This window comes from Rhinoderma darwinii, chromosome 1, assembly GCF_050947455.1.
Source record: "Rhinoderma darwinii isolate aRhiDar2 chromosome 1, aRhiDar2.hap1, whole genome shotgun sequence".
NCBI lineage: Eukaryota > Metazoa > Chordata > Amphibia > Anura > Rhinodermatidae > Rhinoderma > Rhinoderma darwinii.
In genome coordinates, this window is record NC_134687.1 from 487,470,639 (window position 1) to 487,491,977 (window position 21,339).

Genomic DNA, 21,339 nt, shown 5'->3' on the forward strand with positions numbered 1-21,339 from the left:
TGGTCAGTATTAGAAAAGTATGTAAAATATTTTCACTGGGAAGAGGAAAACAGTCCCCCAAAAAATGATAATACAACATATGCCTCCATTATTTTATTAATTTTGTTAATTTTGTCATAAGAGTTTTCTAATTGGTACTCTCTTCTGATCCTAGTCTTATATGGGTGGATTCACACGCGGCAGTTCCATTCATCTGAATTGGGTTGTTTCTGCAGCAAGCATATGGATTTCTGAAAGTTCCATTTAGATAAATGAAATTGATTTTGTCGCAGAATTTTCTGCTACAAAATCTGCTCCCTATGGATATACCCTTAAACTGAGATTGAATTCCAGGTTACCAGATTTTAAGAATTGTTACATGCCAGGAACTTCACTGTATGCACTTATTTACAGATGATTTATATATTGTGTATCATTATAGATGCCTTGTGAACTCCAGATAAATATGACATTGACTTATATTGACATATGTCACAACTATTTATCAACAGGTTTTTGTTTCTACTTTTTTTTTTTTTATTTGAAGATCCATAAATTCCAGTAAGGTTAAACTGCATGGGAATTGTTGGCAGAAGAGTTTAGCGTCTGCGAGGAGATATAAGCCTCAGCGCTTTTAATAGATTGCTAGAAGTTGATCATACTGACAGTTAGGATTAAATAAGCTATTGTTGGGTGTGACATGCTGCTCTCTGGTGCACAGCTCTCAGGATGATCAGTTTTCATTGCAGCTACAGTTTTCTAAGAGTTTCTTGGAATAGAATGTATTGATATACATATACATATATATATATATATATATATATATATATATATATATATATATATATATATATATGTACACATATATATATATGTATATATATATATATATATATATATATACATATATATATATATTTATCTGTGACATGCTGCTCTCTGGTGCACAGCTCTCAGGATGATCAGTTTTCATTGCAGCTACAGTTTTCTAAGAGTTTCTTGGAATAGAATGTATTGATATACATATATATATATATATATATATATATGTACACATATATATATGTATATATATATATATATATATATATATATATATACATATATATATATATTTATCTGTATATATATACAGATATAATATATATATATATATATATATACATGTATATATATGTACACTATATATATATATATACAGTGAAGCAAATAAGTATTTGATCCCTTGCTGATTTTGTAAGTTTGCCCACTGTTAAAGACATGAACAGTCTAGAATTTTTAGGCTAGGTTAATTTTACCAGTGAGAGATAGATTATATAAAAAAAAAAAAAAAAATCACATTGTCAAAATGATATATATTTATTTGCATTGTGCACAGAGAAATAAGTATTTGATCCCCTACCAACCATTAAGAGTTCAGCCTCCTCCAGACCAGTTACACGCTCCAAATCAACTTGGTGCCTGCATTAAAGACAGCTGTCTTAAATGGTCACCTGTATAAAAGACTTCTGTCCACAGACTCAATTAATCAGTCTGACCAAAGAGCTTTCTAAGGATGTCAGGGACAAGATCATAGACCTGCACAAGGCTGGAATGGGCTACAAAACCATAAGTAAGACGCTGGGTGAGAAGGAGACAACTGTTGGTGCAATAGTAAGAAAATGGAAGACATACAAAATGACTGTCAATCGACATTGATCTAGGGCTCCATGCAAAATCTCACCTCGTGGGGTATCCTTGATCCTGAGGAAGGTGAGAGCTCAGCCGAAAACTACACGGGGGGAACTTGTTAATGATCTCAAGGCAGCTGGGACCACAGTCACCAAGAAAACCATTGGTAACACATTACGCCGTAATGGATTAAAATACTGCAGTGCCCGCAAGGTCCCCCTGCTCAAGAAGGCACATGTACAGGCCCATCTGAAGTTTGCAAATGAACATCTGGATGATTCTGTGAGTGATTGGGAGAAGGTGCTGTGGTCAGATGAGACTAAAATTGAGCTCTTTGGCATTAACTCTATTCGCCGTGTTTGGAGGAAGAGAATTGCTGCCTATGACCCAAAGAACACCGTCCCCACTGTCAAGCATGAAGGTGGAAACATTATGTTTTGGGGGTGTTTCTCTGCTAAGGGCACAGGACTACTTCACCGCATCAATGGGAGAATGGATGGAGCCATGTACCGTCAAATCCTGAGTGACAACCTCCTTCCCTCCACCAGAACATTAAAAATGGCTCGTGGCTGGGTCTTCCAGCACGACAATGACCCGAAACATACAGCCAAGGCAACAAAGGAGTGGCTCAAAAAGAAGCACATTAAGGTCATGGAGTGGCCTAGTCAGTCTCCAGACCTTAATCCCATCGAAAACTTATGGAGGGAGCTGAAGATCCGAGTTGCCAAGCGACAGCCTCGAAATCTTAATGATTTACAGATGATCTGCAAAGAGGAGTGGGCCAAAATTCCATCTAACATGTGTGCAAACCTCATCATCAACTTCAAAAAAACGTCTGACTGCTGTGCTTGCCAACAAGGGTTTTGCCACCAAGTATTAAGTCTTGTTTGCCAAAGGGATCAAATACTTATTTCTCTGTGCACAATGCAAATAAATATATATAATTTTGACAATGTGATTTTCAGTTTTTTTTTAAATATAATCTATCTCTCACTGGTAAAATTAACCTAGCCTAAAAATTCTAGACTGTTCATGTCTTTGACAGTGGGCAAACTTACAAAATCAGCAAGGGATCAAATACTTATTTCCTTCACTGTATATATATACATACATACTTTACTCACAGTTCATCAGACTACACTCAGGTGATGAACATTTACACCTCTCCATCAGGGATAATAAGTAAGGCAAATGCAATGATGGTCAGTAATGAAATATAGTCAGTGGCCCTCACCCCCATTTATATTTATATTAGCAACTAAGAATGTATTTTAGCCTAGTAGTGAACACTTTTCATATATTAAACATCATGTTATCTCTGTTCTTATTGAGTTGGTTCTTTTATCTGACCTATATTATGCTGAATTACTAGTAGTGTGGGGACTTTTTACCTTTCTTAGCTACTCATTGTTAGGCCTCATGCACACGGCAGAGCTGTGTTCCTACCTATTACGGAGCCAAAGGCACTCTGTGTGTTGCCATATGTTAACTCCATACAGGACTTTATTATGGAGATATTCTACCATACAAACAATGCTTCTAGGGAAGAATCTTTTTTAATACTGCCTCCGGAGGAACATGGTATTATTCTTTTTCTGCCAGATTCCAACTTGGAACTTAAAGAGGCTCTGTCACCAGATTTTGCAACCCCTATCTGCTATTGCAGCAGATAGGCGCTGCAATGTAGATTACAGTAACGTTTTTATTTTTAAAAAACGAGCATTTTTGGCCAAGTTATGACCATTTTTGTATTTATGCAAATGAGGCTTGCAAAAGTACAACTGGGCGTGTTGAAAAGTAAAAGTACAACTGGGCGTGTATTATGTGCGTACATCGGGGCGTGTTTACTACTTTTACTAGCTGGGCTTTCTGACGAGAAGTATCATCCACTTCTCTTCAGAACGCCCAGCTTCTGGCAGTGCAGACACAGCCGTGTTCTCGAGAGATCACGCTGTGACGTCACTTCCCCAGGTCCTGCACCGTGTCAGACGAGCGAGGACACATCGGCACCAGAGGCTACAGATGATTCTGCAGCAGCATCGGCATTTGCAGGTAAATCGATGTAGCTACTTACCTGCAAACGCTGATGCTGCTGCAGAATCAACTGTAGCCTCTGGTGCCGATGTGGCCGACACGATGCAGGACCTGCAAGTGACGTCACAGATCTGCACTGCCAGAAGCTGGGCGTTCTGAAGAGAAGTGGATGATACTTCTCATCAGAACGCCCAGCTAGTAAAAGTAGTAAAAACGCCCCGATGTACGCACATAATACACGCCCAGTTGTACTTTTACTTTTAAACACGCCCAGTTGTACTTTTGCAAGCCTCATTTGCATAAATACAAAAATGGCCATAACTTGGCCAAAAATGCTCGTTTTTTAAAAATAAAAACGTTACTGTAATCTACATTGCAGCGCCTATCTGCTGCAATAGCAGATAGGGTTTGCAAAATCTGGTGACAGAGCCTCTTTAAAGGGGTTTTACATTATTTATCACCTATCCACAGAAAAGCTAATAAATATCTGATCAGTCGGGGTTTAACCGCTAGGACCCCCATGATCATGAGAACGGGCTTACCTTGCCGTACCTGGGAGCCCCATAAAAATTGAGCGGTAGTGTGCATGCTCGACCAACGCTACATTCACTTCTATGTAGCTGCCAAGCGCTATCTTTGGCAGCGACATAGAAATGAATGGTGGGAGTCCCAGCAGTCGGACCTGCACCGATCAGATATTTATCACCGCGGGATAGATGATAAATATTGATTATGGGAAAGCGCCTTTAATTGAAGTCATAATATGGCCATGTACATGAGGTCTACACCCTATGTATACAATATTGAGCAATAGAGAATATTTCTAATAATAAAATACAGTAATAAGAATGCGCTTCGGATACCTCTTTTACATATACTGTTAAACACAGTCAAAATAGATAAATTAGACTGACTGTCCAGTGCAAACCCCCCTTTTCTTTCTAATCTTTACTCACTCAGGCCTGATTCAAACCTTATTTTTTCTCCTAAACCAATTCTGTAAAAAAAAAGTGTTTACAAAGAGAAAGGTCACTAATTAAAGATGAGCCGAGATGTGTGACTGTCCTATAAAATGTAATTGAAAATCAAAGGAAATCTGTGGAATTACTGCTGAGCACGCAATTATCAATGTTAATGGCTCAGCGAAAATCAATTATAGATAAATACAATGTATATTCATAAAACAGTACTGAATTACCACCCTTTCCCCTTCATAATATTTGGGAACCTTTCTGTTTAGACTTTGTTTCTTCAACCATTTTTTCTTTTTTATTTATGTAGACTTTGTGCCTCTTTGGTAACATCATATCATACTTGACGAAAATACGTTTTTGCATATGTAACATAAGTAAACAATGAACAAATAGCAATACTCTATATAAAATGTATACATTGCATTTAATAAGGTATATAGACCATGAGTAATTAGAGAAATGAAAAGAAAAGGTTCATTAAATTAATTATACACAGTAGTGGTATACATTTACATTAAGTTGGTCGTGGATGTAGATATGTTGGATTTATTGTAATTGCAGGCTAGCCAAACCTTCCAACTATTGTAGAAAGCATTTTTATTATTGAGGGCTGAGGCGGATATACTTTCAAACCAGCAGTAATCGCTGATGCCTTTGATTATCTCCATCATGGAGGGCTCATGGAGATTTCTTCAAACTAGTTTCTATTTGTTGTCTTACACCAATGATTGTGTGGAAGATTATAGTACGATGGAAAATAGAATAGGGCCAGGCAAGTATAAGGTATAATCCGGAACTAAGAATTTCTCAGAGAAATTAAAAAACATCAGTTTCTATAGGTTAAAAATCGCTCTTCAAGCCCACCAGAGGCAAAATAGAGTGTCCTCATTGGTTCCACAGCGCCAACAAGTTGATAATGTGTCAGGGAATATTTTAGAAATCTTTGTGGCGGAAAGAGACCATCTGAAGAAAATCTTTTGTGAGTTTTCTAGGTAGTTAATACATCTGGACGATTTGGAAATTCTTTTGAATGCAGATTTCTGTTATTCGGAAATAGATGCAGATAAAAACTTATTTTCAGCATTCTTTAATGGATTGTAGCGAACCTCGGGATGGTATAAATAGAATTTTAGAACAAAAGACGTTTTTTTTTTTAGATCTGATAACCGTTTATGTAAATTGGAGAATAAACTTGAATTCTGATGGGATGACTAACTTTTAGATATTTATAAAATCTTGTCTAGGGATATCTTATTTGGAGCATAAGTGGTTGAATGAGTTGAATGAGTTATCATCCCACAGTTGTTTGATGTGAGTTAATTCATTATTTTTCCATTTGGTTAGGAATAAGCCTAGCATAAGATTTTGCAATAAAACGAAACAGCTGGAATGTAGGTCCCGTGTTAGTAACTGTGTTTTTTATAGATATTGCTTGCCAGACTGTAAGTGTAGACTGAAACGTAGAAAATGAGGTAGAAAAGTAGGTGTTCAAATTAGTTCTTGGTAATAAGTGAAATTGGATATTGTGGTGGTTCGGGGGCGCATTCTCAATTTGAGCTCAGCTTTAAAGGGATCCTGTCATCAACATCTTACCTTATAAAACCTCCTGACCCCTCAGTGGCCGTAGCTGTCCATAGTTCATTTATCTGTTCTTCTCTCCTCACGTCCTCCTCTTGCACAAAATATTGTAATTTAAATTTTTACTGCCTTTTATGGTATTTTATTTTTAATTTGTGACGCAGGATCTTAACTCCGCCCACCTATGCCGCTTGTCCAGCCCTAAATGCCGAAATCTCGTTACAAATATCGCGCATGCGTGCTTCACCACCCATCCCTGCTTCATTCATACAGAAATAGTTAACTGCGCATGTTTTTGTGCTCATTTGCATACAGCTCGGGACCACTGAAAAACTGAATACTAAAGGTACAGAGCTTACTTAGAACATATTTATAGGTTAGCTAACAATGGTTTTTCACCCACTTTCACAAGGTATTGCTGGCTTGATACCTAAAATGCTGGTGACAGGTTCCCTTTAAGATGGGGGTCATTATTCCACAGATATCTTCAATGATCAAGAACTGCTGAACAGTGGCATTGTCAACATTGTCCTTAAGAACTACTAGGCTTATTACTCATAGCAAACAGTCAGATTTTAAATAGCTAGCTTGTAATACAATGTCGCAGACAGGGCCAAGGTTAACTTCCCTGGTTTAGGGGTTGCTCACGGACACCAAACAGTAGGGAGATTCCTGCCTACAACTTGCCATTCAGGACCTGTGCCATAGGCCCAGCTTCTTTAACAGCTCACCATCTGTTTTATACCTAAAGCGCTGCCCCCCCCTTCGCGTGATGAGGCAGTGTAGCCACCCTGTCATAGCATGGCAAAACACAGCTAAAATGTCGTCTGGTCCATACATGCCAGTGCCCATAGTTTAAAGAGCCAGCAAGCCAACCATCATTTGCCCTGCCTTCAAAGGAACAACTTAAACTTTATGAAGCAAACACATTACAACTTCATGTACACAGGCCGGACTGGTCTATCATCACAGTGGCCAGAGTAACCGCTCTACTGGAATGTCACATAGTGGGGAAAAAGACCCATAAGCAGCAGATAACAACAGACAACAACAATAATTAAATGCACTTTTTATATGTGCATAATATTTTACAATGCTACGGAGTGCACAATAGCATGTAAAGTAACATTCCCTTTAAATGAAACATGTCACGTTGAAAATGTAGTCCAATATGCGGGCAGCATGTTATAGAGCAGAAAGAGCTCAGCAGATTGATATATAGTGTTGTGAGAAAAGATTCAGTATAACTTGTAATTTATTTATCTAAATACTTGTTTTTTCTATGCTTCGCAGTCCTTCTCAATGATTTACAGCATTACCTGTATGAGGGTGCACACAGAGATAGCTGTCAGTCACTGAGTAGGATCACCCACAGGATTCCTAAGCATAGAAAGAGCAGAGATGAAAATCAATAAATTCCAAATTATGTTGAATATTTTCCCACAACACAATATATCAATCTGCTCAGCTACTTCTGCTCTATATTATGCTGCTGTACAGAGCCCTCACCTCAACCCCTTCAAAAACCTTTGGGATGAACTAGAACGGAGATTGCGAGCCAGGTCCTTTCGTCCTCTCGTCAGTCTCTGACCTAACATATGCTGTTCCCCCTGGCTGTTCTACATCACTAGCAGCCCCCTCCAACTCTTGTTGATGTGCTAGTTGCCTTGTACTCTCGTGACATGAGCGGTGCAGCGATGAAGCCGGGCAGAGTACATGTCGCTGTACAGTGAGTTCCCAAAGAGTACAAGGCAATGGCACATCCGAGAAAGTTGGAGGAGACTGGTAGTGATGTAGAACAGCCAGGGGGATGTCAAACAAGCATAGAAAGGCGGATTTGGAGTCAGGACTGTGTGACTCTTCAGGATAGCGGCACCGCCCTATGAACCTATGGCTGTTTTAAAAGTTGACTTTATAGATTTTGCTGCATCTGAAAAAAATATAAAGGGGAATCTTTGGAAATATTGTCAGGTCATGTATTACCACATGGTGGCGGTTCAAGGGATTAAAACTATCAGTCAGGTTCCCATTAAATATACAATGAATTGGAACAATTCTATCTGCCCTGCAATTTTGTTATTATAAATATATCCTATATAATTACAGCACCAGAACCAACCTCATACATAAATACAGTTCCAGAACAAAGCTCAGAAGATAAATACAGCACCAGAACAAAGCTCATTACATTAATACAGCACCAGGACCAAGCTCAATACATATATACAGAACCATAACTAAGCTCAGTACATAAATACAGCCCCAGAACCAAGCTCAGTACATAAATACAGCTCCAGAACAAAGTTCATTACATAAATACAGCACCAGAACAAAGCTCATTACATAAATACAGTACCAGAACAAAGCCCATTACAATATGAGACTCAGAATGTGAGTCTCATAGACTTACATATAGAAACTGGCTTCCGGTCCAGACATAAGACGCTACGTGAATCGATGAGTCAGATTAGAGATCACGTGACTGCATGGGGGAGCTGAATGGAGCCTGTGGTTTGAAAACTAGACGCTCGGTGAGAAAATAATTATCATAAACATGTACAAGATACCCATTACAAATTGTCAAAGTAAAAAAAAACATTTCATGGGAGTGCTTCTTTAAGGAGGCACAGAAGAGATTTTTTTAAGGAAGGAGCACATCTTGCAGCTGCTAAGTGGAGGGAACCTCGGTGAGCAGATCTGTAATGCTGCCCCCTCTGAGACTCTGAAGGGTGCCGCTTGAGGCCAGAGGCTCAACTCTACTCATAGTAGATGTGGCCCTGAATGGAGCAATGTGGTTCGAAAGCAAATTTATTCACTGTGAATCGCAGCTAATTTATTTGAAAGGAATCTAATAGTCCATCCTCTGACCACTTTGGTAACTTTTGTAGTACCACAAAGCAATAACAATTTTATTATTTACTGTTGTTAGTTGCTTATTATAACATCATGCTCACTACTGTAGTTAGGATATGTATCACATAGGTTTTAATACTATGGTAATTAATTCCAATATGGCCCCTGTATACTATAGTTTAAAATTGAGGCAGGATATAGCAATTTTTTTTTATGTGCATGAAAAACATTACAGTAAGCCTCACCGGATTACGTACATCCAGAGTTCTCCACCAGAAGCACTAATTTTAATCCTTCTAGGTGAAAACTTAGTCCATGACACTAAACCTCACATGGAATTATGGAGGCTGTAATAAAGCACCCAATATAGTTTCTGTATTGTGCAACCTATTACAGACCGAAATGCACATGCTCTTATGTTCTGAAGTATCAATAGTCTAATATGTGGATTTTGAAACAAAACTATTCAAACATGTCTAGATCTGCCAATCGAGAACATTACTTATGTGTGTACCTTGCATTGTTGGGATTTTAAATCTTTGTGACAAAAATAATAGATAATTGTGTCAATGTGGCAAAATTATTTTATAGATTTCCAAGTCCTACCAGAGTCATAAATGGGTGAATATTAGGGGGAAAAAAACAAGGGGAGATTTATCAAAATGAGTGCAAAGGAAAAGTAGAGCAAGTAATTGTAAGGTTGAATTTACACGCGGCAGATTTTATTGTAGAAATTTCCTCCACTAAAAATCAGCTCTGTTCATCTGAATGGAACCTGCAGAAATCCATGCACCTGCGGCAAAAACAACCCCATTCAGAGGAATGGAGCTGATTTCAAGTCGCAGAAATTTCTACAACATAATCTGCCCCGTGTGACTGCACCTTTATGCTATTAAAATCAGTTATTTTACACCAAATGTTTTACTTATCTTTGACTTTGTTAGTTTTTACATGGAACAGTCGCACAACCATTTTACATTATATTCAGATAAACTAGCTATTCTGTTCAATTTATTTATTTATTTAAGTGACATCTTCTATTTTTTGTGGAAGATGAATGAATGCAATACTGCCATAAACCTGCCGTTATTGCAAGACTTGATGATGAGACTATGATGATAACAGACATAGTAGCTCCTACGGGGCCCAGAAGCTAGGAGGGCACTTTCCAGCCAGAAGTAAGGTGCAGTTAGTGATCAGTGTGGATGATGAAATAGGGGAATGGGAGGGGCAGTGAAGTAATTGGAGGTACATCCTTGGAAAATCGAGGAAAGGAGAAAAACACATAAAGCACAGTGACGTTCAAAATAATCATACGGCTTTCACATCCTGACCTCCCTTGCTGTTGTAGTTGGCCATGGTAAAGATCAGTCCTATTATGTTGCGCAATAAAGCCCAATGGATTTTTGTTGTACTCTTAAATTTTACCATCTGTTAAAAGCTCTGGGGAGTCTAAACGTGATATTACACCGCCCCACGTGGGGCGTGTAAACTAGCGCCGGTCAACGAGGGAGCTCATTGATCTGCGCTCGTCTGCTCCTTTCACAAGGAGCTATGTATGGGGTCGAGCGCTTGTTACTCCGATCGCTCGCCCCCGTATATTTTTATCATGTCGGCAGCACGTCTCCCTATTTACACAGGGAGATGTGCTGCTGACATATATAAAAGTTTAGGTATTTAAAACCATGCAACCAGCCGATAAACGAGCGTTAGCTCGTTTATTGACTGATCGTTGTCCTGGGTTTACACAGGGCATTACTGTATGTCCAGTGGGTTTTCGAACTTAATGATTGACAGCTATCTCTACATGCAGAGATACAGATGTACCCAACTTTATCTTGACTCAACGCATTAAATGCACAGTGGCAAGAATCTTTAACTTGACTTGTTCAATTACTTTTCAATGTCTTGTGTTGTGTGATATCACGCTGCAGATAAACTTGGCTACATCTGTAATAAATAATAAGTTATACTAAGCATTATTTACTAAGACTGTCAGTCTTAGTTTTCTGCTCCACTGGAGTAAAATGCAACAGATTTATTAAGAGGAGAAATGCATCTTAATAAATGCTGGCCATGCGCCATTCATTTTCCCCCATCGGACATAAAATTGTACTCCTTTTCACTTCTCCCCACTCGGTCCTCTCAGGATCCCTTATTATGCCCAGGCTCATACACAGTCGTGACGGTAAGGTGAGAATATTTTTTTTTTTATTGTCTGTTGGAGAAAGGAGTCTAGACTAAATTAGGGGGGGGGGGGGCAAGGTAGAGGGCACGGCACTAGCCTCTACCTTGCTACGCCCCACAGAAAAAAAATCTGCGCCAGCTAGAAGCTGACGTAGGTTTTCCTATCATTTACGCCAAAATGTTCTGGTGTAAATTCTGATAAATTTGACAGACTGTGGTGACCCCTACCCCTTTTGTTGTGCCATGCTCCCTTTACCAAAAGTGGCAATGGCGGTGTAAAATGCTCAAAAGTCTTTGGCTTTTCAAACTATATATCTATTTGCTCAGCTCTTCCTGCTCTATAAAGTTCTGCAGATCAGTCTGCATGTTTAAGGTAATAGGCTCACTATAAATTGTTCATATGATTATGTCTAACAAGAAACAAGAAGTCTAATTTAAATGCTAAAATGCTATTTATCATGTTGACATATATCACACTTCATGGTGAATACATGATAATAATTGTGGGGCCAAAAAAAAACTTGCAGGCTTAGTGCACCCTGTAAATACTCTTGCTGGTAATACCAATTCAATAAACTAAGGAAATCTTTCCACGCATTAACTTCAAAAATAGTATAGCACTGAAATATATAATGTTTTACCCTAAAAATATGTTTTCCATAATTTGCATTTCAGTGTATACCGTTATGTTATCTTTTGTGCTGTTTTGAAGCTGAAATGTCCCGAATGCCTACAAGAGTAAACACTAATGAGGTTGTTTTCCTTTTGACTTATAGGTGCAGCGTTTTCATCTTGGACCAAACTGAATGACGGTTTATTTAACAAAAGGTTCCTCTGAGTGTTTTGTATCCAGGGACCTTTCTTCTTTACAGAAAAAGAAGTGGTGTCATTTCCATTAAAACGATGCTTCCAAAAATCCGTGCTCGGAAACTAAAAGCAGAAAGAATGAGAGAGAGCTGTGTCAGCTGATCAGCTTTCAAGCCACCTTCATACTTTCAATTTTCTTTAAATGATCTGTCCATCAATGGTATCTCTAGGGTCCCCCTTTGGAACCTTTATTGGCTAGGAGTAGACTGAACAGAAATGGAATACACAGCACAGTCACTTGAAAAGAAATTGGTTCTTATTTTTATGGCACACTTTTTAGTGCAAGGAAATGCTTTCTCCTCCAGATAATTATTGAATTGCAATTTATTTTCTTAAACAGCCTATTTCTGCTAATATTCTGTTTGTGTCTATAATTTTAGAGGTTGCAAATGGAATGTGGCAGATATGGAAGCTGAATATTGTGATTAATCAAACTAGTAAAAAGGCATTTAAAATAAACTCAGATAATGTACAAGATATGGCCAAGATAATTGCAAAATTTCAGAGGTATTTTCGACGGAAGCCTGTACGCTTTTTCACATTTATAATCCTATATTTAACGGCTGGAAGTGTGGTATTTTTGCACGCAAGTTTTGAAGGTGAACACATTGCGTCAGACGGTGAGAAGACCTTGCTTGTTGGCATCAGTGATCGAGGAGAAACCCAGGAACCTGCAACAGCCCAGTTAAGTAGGGTGTTTAAGGAAGCACCAGAATCACCAAGCATACCACGGAGATATGGACCATGGTTCAAAACATCAGGCAAAGAGTCTCTGGAGAGGAATAAACAAGGAGACTTTGGAGGTACATGGAATAGAGCTCTTAAAGGGAGAACTATGAGAGAACAAGAAGAAGGAAGAGGTAAGATAAGGCTCAGATCTGTGTTACTACTGTTCTTTATCTCTGCATAACAAATTTTTTATTTAGATCAAGTCAACCCCAAAGAATAGTCTTAGTGAAACTAAGGCCTCATGCACACGACCGTAGCCATGTGCACGGCCATGATTTTCGGGTCAGCTGGCCACGGAGTGTCAGCCGCGAGCCGCCTGCAAATCGCGGGCTGTGCACATGACCGCGGCCATTATTTTCAATGAGCCCGGACCGCAGAACATGGCCGTAATAAGGTTTGCCTGTTCTTTCTACGGTCCGGGCTCCAGGGTAATGCACGGACCGTGGAAACCACGGTCGTGTGCATGGCCCCATAGGAATGAATGGGGCCGCAATTCTCCCGTGGATTTTCGGGGGAATTGCGGCCGCAAAATCACGTTCGTGTGCATGGGGCCTAAAGCTACAACAGTCTATGAATTTATTACTTTAAAGGTGTTGTATGAGATTTTTTTTTTTTTAAAGTATGCTTTTAACCAGAAACAGCAACACCCTTGCCTTTTGGCTGTGTCTGGTACTGCTACTCACTCCATTCACTTGAATAGGGCTAAGCTGCAAAATGATACACAGCCCATGGACAGATGTGGCACTGGTTTTTGGGAGAAAAAAAGCATACCTTGTTTTCTAATTTCACACAATCCATTTAATTAAAGGCTATGTACACCTTTGAAAAGTTTTAAAAAAATAAAATAAAAATTAGTATCATTGTGTTTGGTGCAACTTTCTAAGGGCCTGTTCACATCAGCGTTGGCTTTCCGTTCCGGGGTTCCATCGGAGGTTTCTGTCGGGTGAACCCCGCAACGGAAAGTCAAACTGAAACCACAGCTTATGTTTCGGGACTATGCTATTGATTCCGTCGGAAAATGGAAACCTGCCGGAATGGTGACGAAAGGAAACCATTAGCAATGGTTTCAGTTTGACTTTCCGTTGCGGGGTTCACCCGACGGAAACCTCCGTCGGAACCCCGGAACGGAAAGCCAACGCTGATGTGAACAGGCCCTAATTACTTTTTATTAAAAAGCATTTTTACTTTTTGCGATACAGCTGCTTTGTATGCTGTATCCTAAATATTAGACCATGTGCACGTTACCAGGGGAGGAATCAGTTCCCCAACTTGAATATAGAAAAACCATAGGACAAAGGAACGACACCAGGACTTCAATGAATATGAAACACTGCTGATGTATTCACCTCAACTGGTGAATAAATCAGCTGTGTTTCATCTTCATTGAAGTCCTGGTGCCGTTCCTTTGTCCTATGGTATATATATATATATATATATATATATATATATATATATATATATACATATATATGTGTGTAAGTTTTCAAAGGTGTAAGGTGTACATAGCCTTTAAAGTTGTTCATCTGAAGGTTTGAATTGCCTTTTCATTCATAGTAATATAGTACTTTTCCTTTATACCCCACATAAGATATTTTCTTCATATAAATTGTGTACAAAGTAGTAATTTCATTATTTTTATATTTTACATTTTTATATTTTTACATTGACAGCATAACACCACAATAATGTTGTATTTTTGGAGCCGCATAATTGGGGATATGTGAAAAAAATAAACAACAAAGGCCCAAAATGTATCATTGTATTTGCAACATTTTTCTGGCTGCATTTTACTCCAAAATTATGTCTAATCTACTGTGCGACATATTTATTAGCAATATGAGCCAAAATTTAGAGCCATTTCCACCATGAACGTCAGTTTGTAAAAGTTGAGTGAAAAGAGTGCATGGCTTACAGCTCAACCAGGATTTACACCCATTTATGAAATGCAACTTTAAAGGGATCCTGTCACCAGCATTTTAGCTATAAAGCCAGCAATACCTGGTGAAAGTGGGTGAAAAATCATTGTCATCTAAGCTATAAATATGTTCTAAGTAAGCTCTGTAGCTTTAGTATTCCGTTTTTCAGTGGTCCCACGCCGTATGCAAATGAGCAGAAAAGAGTCAAATCTTCATCTGAAAAGAGTCAGATTTTCATTCCTCCAGCATCTCAGAGTGGACTCCACCTCCTTCTTTTTGATTGACAGCTCCTTAGCCAGTCAGGGCCAGACAGGTGGCAACGGTGGGCGGGGTTAAGAAGCTGCATCCCAGAGGGAAAAAGAATTACCATAAAAGGCGGGAAAAGTTTAAACGACGATATTTACAGACAGAGGAGGACTTCAGGAAAGAAGAGAACAGGAACGCACTCTGGACAGCTGCGGCCATTGAGGGGTCAGGCTAGTTTAACAGGTAAGATGTTGATGACAGGATCCCTTTAACTGCCCAAAAAAAAATTGCAAATGAGAAAAAAAAATCCCTTCTCTACTCCCCACAGGCCCTGGCATAGAAACAGTGGAGTCATTTTAGCCAGTGTGAAAGTTAATGGCAATGAAGTATGTCAGATTTTATCAAAGAAGGCAGATGCAGTCATAAATTTGTTGCAACAAATGTCAGCTGAGCTTTAACTTTCACTTTGTTCAAAATTATGTTACTTTCGATAAATGTGACCCAAACAGACTAGTCTAAGAAAACACATGTTTTTAGGTGAAACACGTACGATTAAAATGGAATAAATGAAACAACGGTACAGCTCTCCTGAGGACACATTTGTTTTGACCAGCACAATAATTCCATTACCATAGTGGCTCATATAGTTGATTCACATTTATTGAAGCAATTTACGGTATATTGATAGGTGATATAAACTATACGGTCAAAAGTATGTGGACACACCTCCTAATTATTTACAGGTGTTTGCAAATTGATGCATAAAATTAAGCACATTGCCATGCAATCTTCATAGACAAATATTCTAGTAGCATGGGTTGTAATGAAAAGCTCAACGACTGTCCTAGGATGCCACAAGTGATTTTGTGAAACTTCTGATTTGCTAGATCTGTCCTCGTCAACTGTAATCGCTATTATTGTGAAGTGGAAATGTCTAGGAGTAAAAAAAAGCTCAGCCACAAAGTGGTAGACATTTCAAACTCACAAAGCGGGGCTGCTAAATGCTGAAGCGAGTGGCATGTAAAAACTGCCTATCTGTTCCAAACTGCCTCTGCAAGTGACATTAGCACAAGAACTGTGCGTCAGAAGCGTCTTGAAATGGGTTTCCATGGTCAAGCAATCGTTGGCTTGAGTGGTGGAAAGCATGCTGACATTGCCCTCTGAGAAGTAGAAATGTGTTCTGTGGCGTGATTAATCATGTGTTTGGCAGTCTGATGGACGAATCTTGGTTTGGCGGATGCCAGGAGAATGCTGCCTACTGTAAAATTTGGTGGAGGATAAGTGTCTGCGGCTGTTTTCTAGGGTTTGGGCTAGGCCCCTTATTTATAATGAAGCGTAATAATAATGTTACAGCATACCAAGACATTTTGGACAATTGTATGCTTCTAACTTTGTGAGAACAGTTTGGGGAAGGCCCTTTCCTGTTCCAGTATAACTGTGGTGCCCCAGAGCACAAAACAAGGTCCATAAAGACATGGTGTGGGGAGTTTGGTGTGGAAGAACTCGAGTGTCCCGCACAGAGTCCTAACCTCAACTCCATCGAACACCTTTTGTGATGAATTGGAACACTAATTGACATTAGACATACCCCCTCATCCAACATCAGAGTCTGACTTGACAATTATTTTTTTTTTGCCTGGATAGACAGATATTTTCACAGACTCACTCTAAAATCTTGTGGAAAACTTTCCCAGAAGAGCGGAGGCTTTGTAGTGGCAAAATGGGGCCCAACTCTATATTAACGCCCATGGTTTTGAAATGTTATGTTTGACAGGCTTATATAGCTATGATCTTTAGGTGTTCACATGCTATTGGCCATATAGTGTACTAATTGATAAGTATTATGTCATTTTTTTGTATTGAAATTAATATTGGAACATTGGCAAATTTGACTATTTGCTTTTGACCTTGTGAATGTATTTATATAATTTATATTTATATCAGATAGATAGATAGATAGATAGATAGATAGATAGATAGATAGATAGATAGATAGATAGATAGATAGATAGATAGATAGATATGAGATAGATAGATATGAGATAGATAGATATGAGATAGATAGATAGATAGATAGATAGATAGATAGATAGATAGATAGATAGATAGATAGATAGATAGATAGATAGATAGATAGATAGATAGATAGATAGATAGATAGATAGATAGATAGTTTGTGCTAACTAGGTTGGATAAATAATGCAATTCATGCATGTGTTGCAGAGATATTGGTATCCATGTCTTTTATTTCAGGGTTTAAACTAACATAACCATTTTTCTAGCTTTGTAACCTGCAGGATTTTATTATTACTTTTTGCTAGTTTTATGATTTTGGTGGGTATGTCATCACATGGTCCTAGCCAAGCTATATGTCTTTCTTTTTACTCATTTTAAATCTCACAGCTGCAAATGCTAAATATTGTACTAGCATGGTAGAATAATTATCATTGGATTGAGTCAATACGTTTACTTAAATGTAGTAACCTCAAAAATCCCAGCATAAATGTATATACATTTTGCCAGTATATTTTAAACTGATTTAAAATAATATCATATAAAAACACTAGAGATTGATTTCTACAAACACAGTCTCCTAGCTAGTAGTGCTGGATTTGTGTTGGCAGTGATGAAGTGGGCTGGTGGAAAGATGCAGTATAACAAAAAACAATGTTCCCATGACAGTTGAATAATGAATTACTCTGGTATTTAGGGAAATAGTGGTTGCGTACCTACAATATGAACACAATATTAGAAGCAGCAATAACCACAGAATATACAGTGCTTCTGTTTATCTAAAACAAAAGTCTTCTGTCGATTATTTAACTATATATTTCCTCACCAAAAAAACCAGCATGACATTCAAGCATATAAGAACTACTGTACAGTATGCTACAAAAGATAAGTACAGTATAATAAATACACTTTCACTTACATTTCTCTTGCAACAATCCTATTAGCTGCATACATTTTACTGAAACAACTAATAAAATAACATTGTCGATACACTGTATAAAGTAATTTTCCCTAGTATATACACACAAAACAGAGCAGTCATAAGGACCAAGCACATCCTTATTAAAATATACAAAGTAATGTAGTTAACCAAATAATATATGACCTACAGTAAGCTCAGGCATACCATGTACGTCTTCCATTAAATAGTTCTAAGAATTGTGACTATTAAAGTGGATATATAAGGGCAGCAGAGTATGAGGACAGATCCATTCTCCTATAACCCAAGACAGCACAATAACAATATTGTGCTGTTTAGCTAATATAAGCAATAAAAGTATACACTGGACTTATAGTTATGAGTCTGGTGAATTCATGAGAGGAGCACACTGCCTACCACTCAATCAGGGGCGTAACTAGGAAAGACTGGGCCCCATAGCAAACTTTTGACTGGGGCCCCCCCTCCCATGGGTGTCACACAACCCCCCCCTTGTAGATAGTGCCTTTTTTACAGCCCCCCCTGTAGATAACGCCATACAGTCCCCCTCTGTAGATAACGCCATACAGTCACCCCTGTAGATAACGCCATACAGCGCCCCCCTGTAGATAACGCCATACAGCCCCCCCTGTAGATAACACCATACAGCCCCCCCTGTAGACTGTATGGCGTTATCTACAGGGGGGACTGTATGGCGTTATCTACAGGGGGGACTGTATGGCGTTATCTACAGAGGGGGACTGTATGGCGTTATCTACAGGGGGGACTGTGTGGCGTTATCAACAGGGGGACTGTGTGGCGTTATCTACAGGGGGGACTGTGTGGCGTTATCTACAGGGGGGACTGTGTGGCGTTATCTACAGGGGGACTGTGTGGCGTTATCTACAGGGGGGACTGTGTGGCGTTATCTACAGAGGAGGGACTGTATGGCGTTATCTACAGGGGGACTGTATGGCGTTATCTACAGAGGGGGACTGTATGGCGTTATCTACAGGGTGGACTGTGTGGCATTATCTACAGGGGGGACTCTGTGGCGTTATCTACAGGGGGGACTGTGTGGCGTTATCTACAGAGGGGGACTGTATGGTGTTATCTACAGGGGGGACTGTATTGTGTTATCTACAGAGGGGGACTGTATGGCGTTATCTACAGGGGGACTGTGTGGCGTTATCTACATGGGGGACTGTGTGGCGAATTCTACAGGGGGGACTGTGTGGCGTTATCTACAGGGGGGCTGTGTGGCGTTATCTACAGGGGGGACTGTGTGGCGTTATCTACAGGGGGGACTGTGTGGCGTTATCTACAGGGGGGACTGTATGGCGTTAGCTACAGAGGGGTACTGTATGGCGTTATCTATAGGGGGACTGTGTGGCGTTATCTACAGGGGGGACTGTGTGGCGTTATCTACAGGGTGGACTGTGTGGCATTATCTACAGGGGGACTGTGTGGCGTTATCTACAGGGGGACTGTGTGGCGTTATCTACAGAGGGGCACTGTATGGCGTTATCTACAGGGGGGACTGTATGGCGTTATCTACAGAGGGGGACTGTATGGCGTTATCTACAGGGGGACTGTGTGGCGTTATCTACAGGGGGACTGTGGTGGCGTTATCTACAGGGGGACTGTGTGGCGTTATCTACAGGGGGGACTGTGTGGCGTTATCTACAGGGGGGACTGTGTGGCGTTATCTACAGGGGGGACTGGTGGCGTTATCTACAGGGGGACTGTATGGCGTTATCTACAGAGGGGGCTGTATGGCGTTATCTACAGGGGGGACTGTGTGGCATTATCTACAGGGGGGACTTTGTGGCGTTATCTACAGGGGGGACTGTGTGGCGTTATCTACAGGGGGGAATGTGTGGCGTTATCTACAGGGGGGACTGTGTGGCGTTATCTACAGAGGGGGACTGTATGGCATTATCTACAGGGGGGGACTGTATGGCGTTATCTACAGAGGGGGACTGTATGGCGTTATCTACAGGGGGACTGTTTGGCGTTATCTACAGGGGGGACTGTATGGCGTTACCTACAGGGGGGACTGTGTGGCGTTATCTACAGGGGGACTGTGTGGCGTTATCTACAGGGGGGACTGTGTGGCGTTATCTACAGGGGGACTGTGTGGCATTATCTACAGGGGGGACAGTGTGGCGTTATCTACAGGGGGGACTGTATGGCGTTATCTACAGGGGAGACTGTGTGGCATTATCTACAGGGGGGAATGTGTGGCGTTATCTACAGGGGGACTGTGTGGCGTTATCTACAGGGGGACTGTGTGGCGTTATCTACAGGGGGGACTGTGTGGCGTTATCTACAGAGGGGGACTGTATGGCGTTATCTACAGGGGGGACTGTATGGCGTTATCTACAGGAGAGACTGTGTGGCATTATCTACAGGGGGGACTGTGTGGCGTTATCTACAGGGGGACTGTGTGGCGTTATCTACAGGGGGACTGTGTGGCGTTATCTACAGGGGGGACTGTGTGGCGTTATCTAAAGGGGGGACTGGGGAACTGTGTGGCGTTATCTACAGAGGGGGCCTGTATGTTGTTATCTACAGGGGGACTGTGTGGCGTTATCTACAGGGGGACTGTGTGTCTTTATCTACAGAGGGGCACTGTATGGCGTTATCTACAGGGGGGACTGTATGGCGTTATCTACAGAGGGGGACTGTATGGCGTTATCTACAGGGGGACTGTGTGGTGTTATCTACAGGGAGACTGTGGTGGCGTTATCTACAGGGGGACTGTGTGGCGTTATCTACAGGGGGGATTGTGTGGCGTTATCTACAGGGGGGACTGTGTGGCTTTATCTACAGGGGGGACTGTGTGGCGTTATCTACAGAGGGGGACTGTATGGCATTATCTACAGGGGGACTGTGTGGCGTTATCTACAGAGGGGGACTGTATGGCATTATCTACAGGGGGACTGTTTGGCGTTATCTACAGGGGGGACTGTATGGCGTTATCTACAGAGGGGGACTGTATGACGTTATCTACAGGGGGACTGTGTGGCATTATCTACAGGGGGACTGTGTGGCGTTATCTATAGGGGGGACTGTGTGGCGTTATCTACAGAGGGGGACTATATAGTGTTATCTACAGGGGGGACTGTATGGCGTTATCTACAGGAGAGACTGTGTGGCATTATCTACAGGGGGGACTGTGTGGCGTTATCTACAGGCGGACTGTGTGGCGTTATCTACAGGGGGACTGTGTGGCGTTATCTACAGGGGGGACTGTGTGGCGTTATCTAAAGGGGGGACTGGGGAACTGTGTGGCGTTACCTACAGAGGGGGACTGTATGTTGTTATCTACAGGGGGGACTGTGTGGCGTTATCTACAGGGGGACTGTGTGTC

The 21,339-nt window shown here is 40.5% G+C and overlaps 1 protein-coding gene across 1 annotated transcript in view; it reads left to right on the forward strand.

Annotated features, from left to right (window-relative positions):
- The window catches only part of WSCD2 (WSC domain containing 2), a 465,220-nt gene that overhangs the window by 178,634 nt on the left and 265,247 nt on the right, over positions 1-21,339 (forward strand). Inside the window, exon 2 of the mRNA XM_075835153.1 lies at positions 12,053-13,003. Within this exon, the coding sequence (XP_075691268.1) occupies positions 12,538-13,003 (466 nt within the window). The 5' untranslated portion in view covers positions 12,053-12,537. The remainder of the gene's footprint in view (positions 1-12,052; positions 13,004-21,339) is intronic.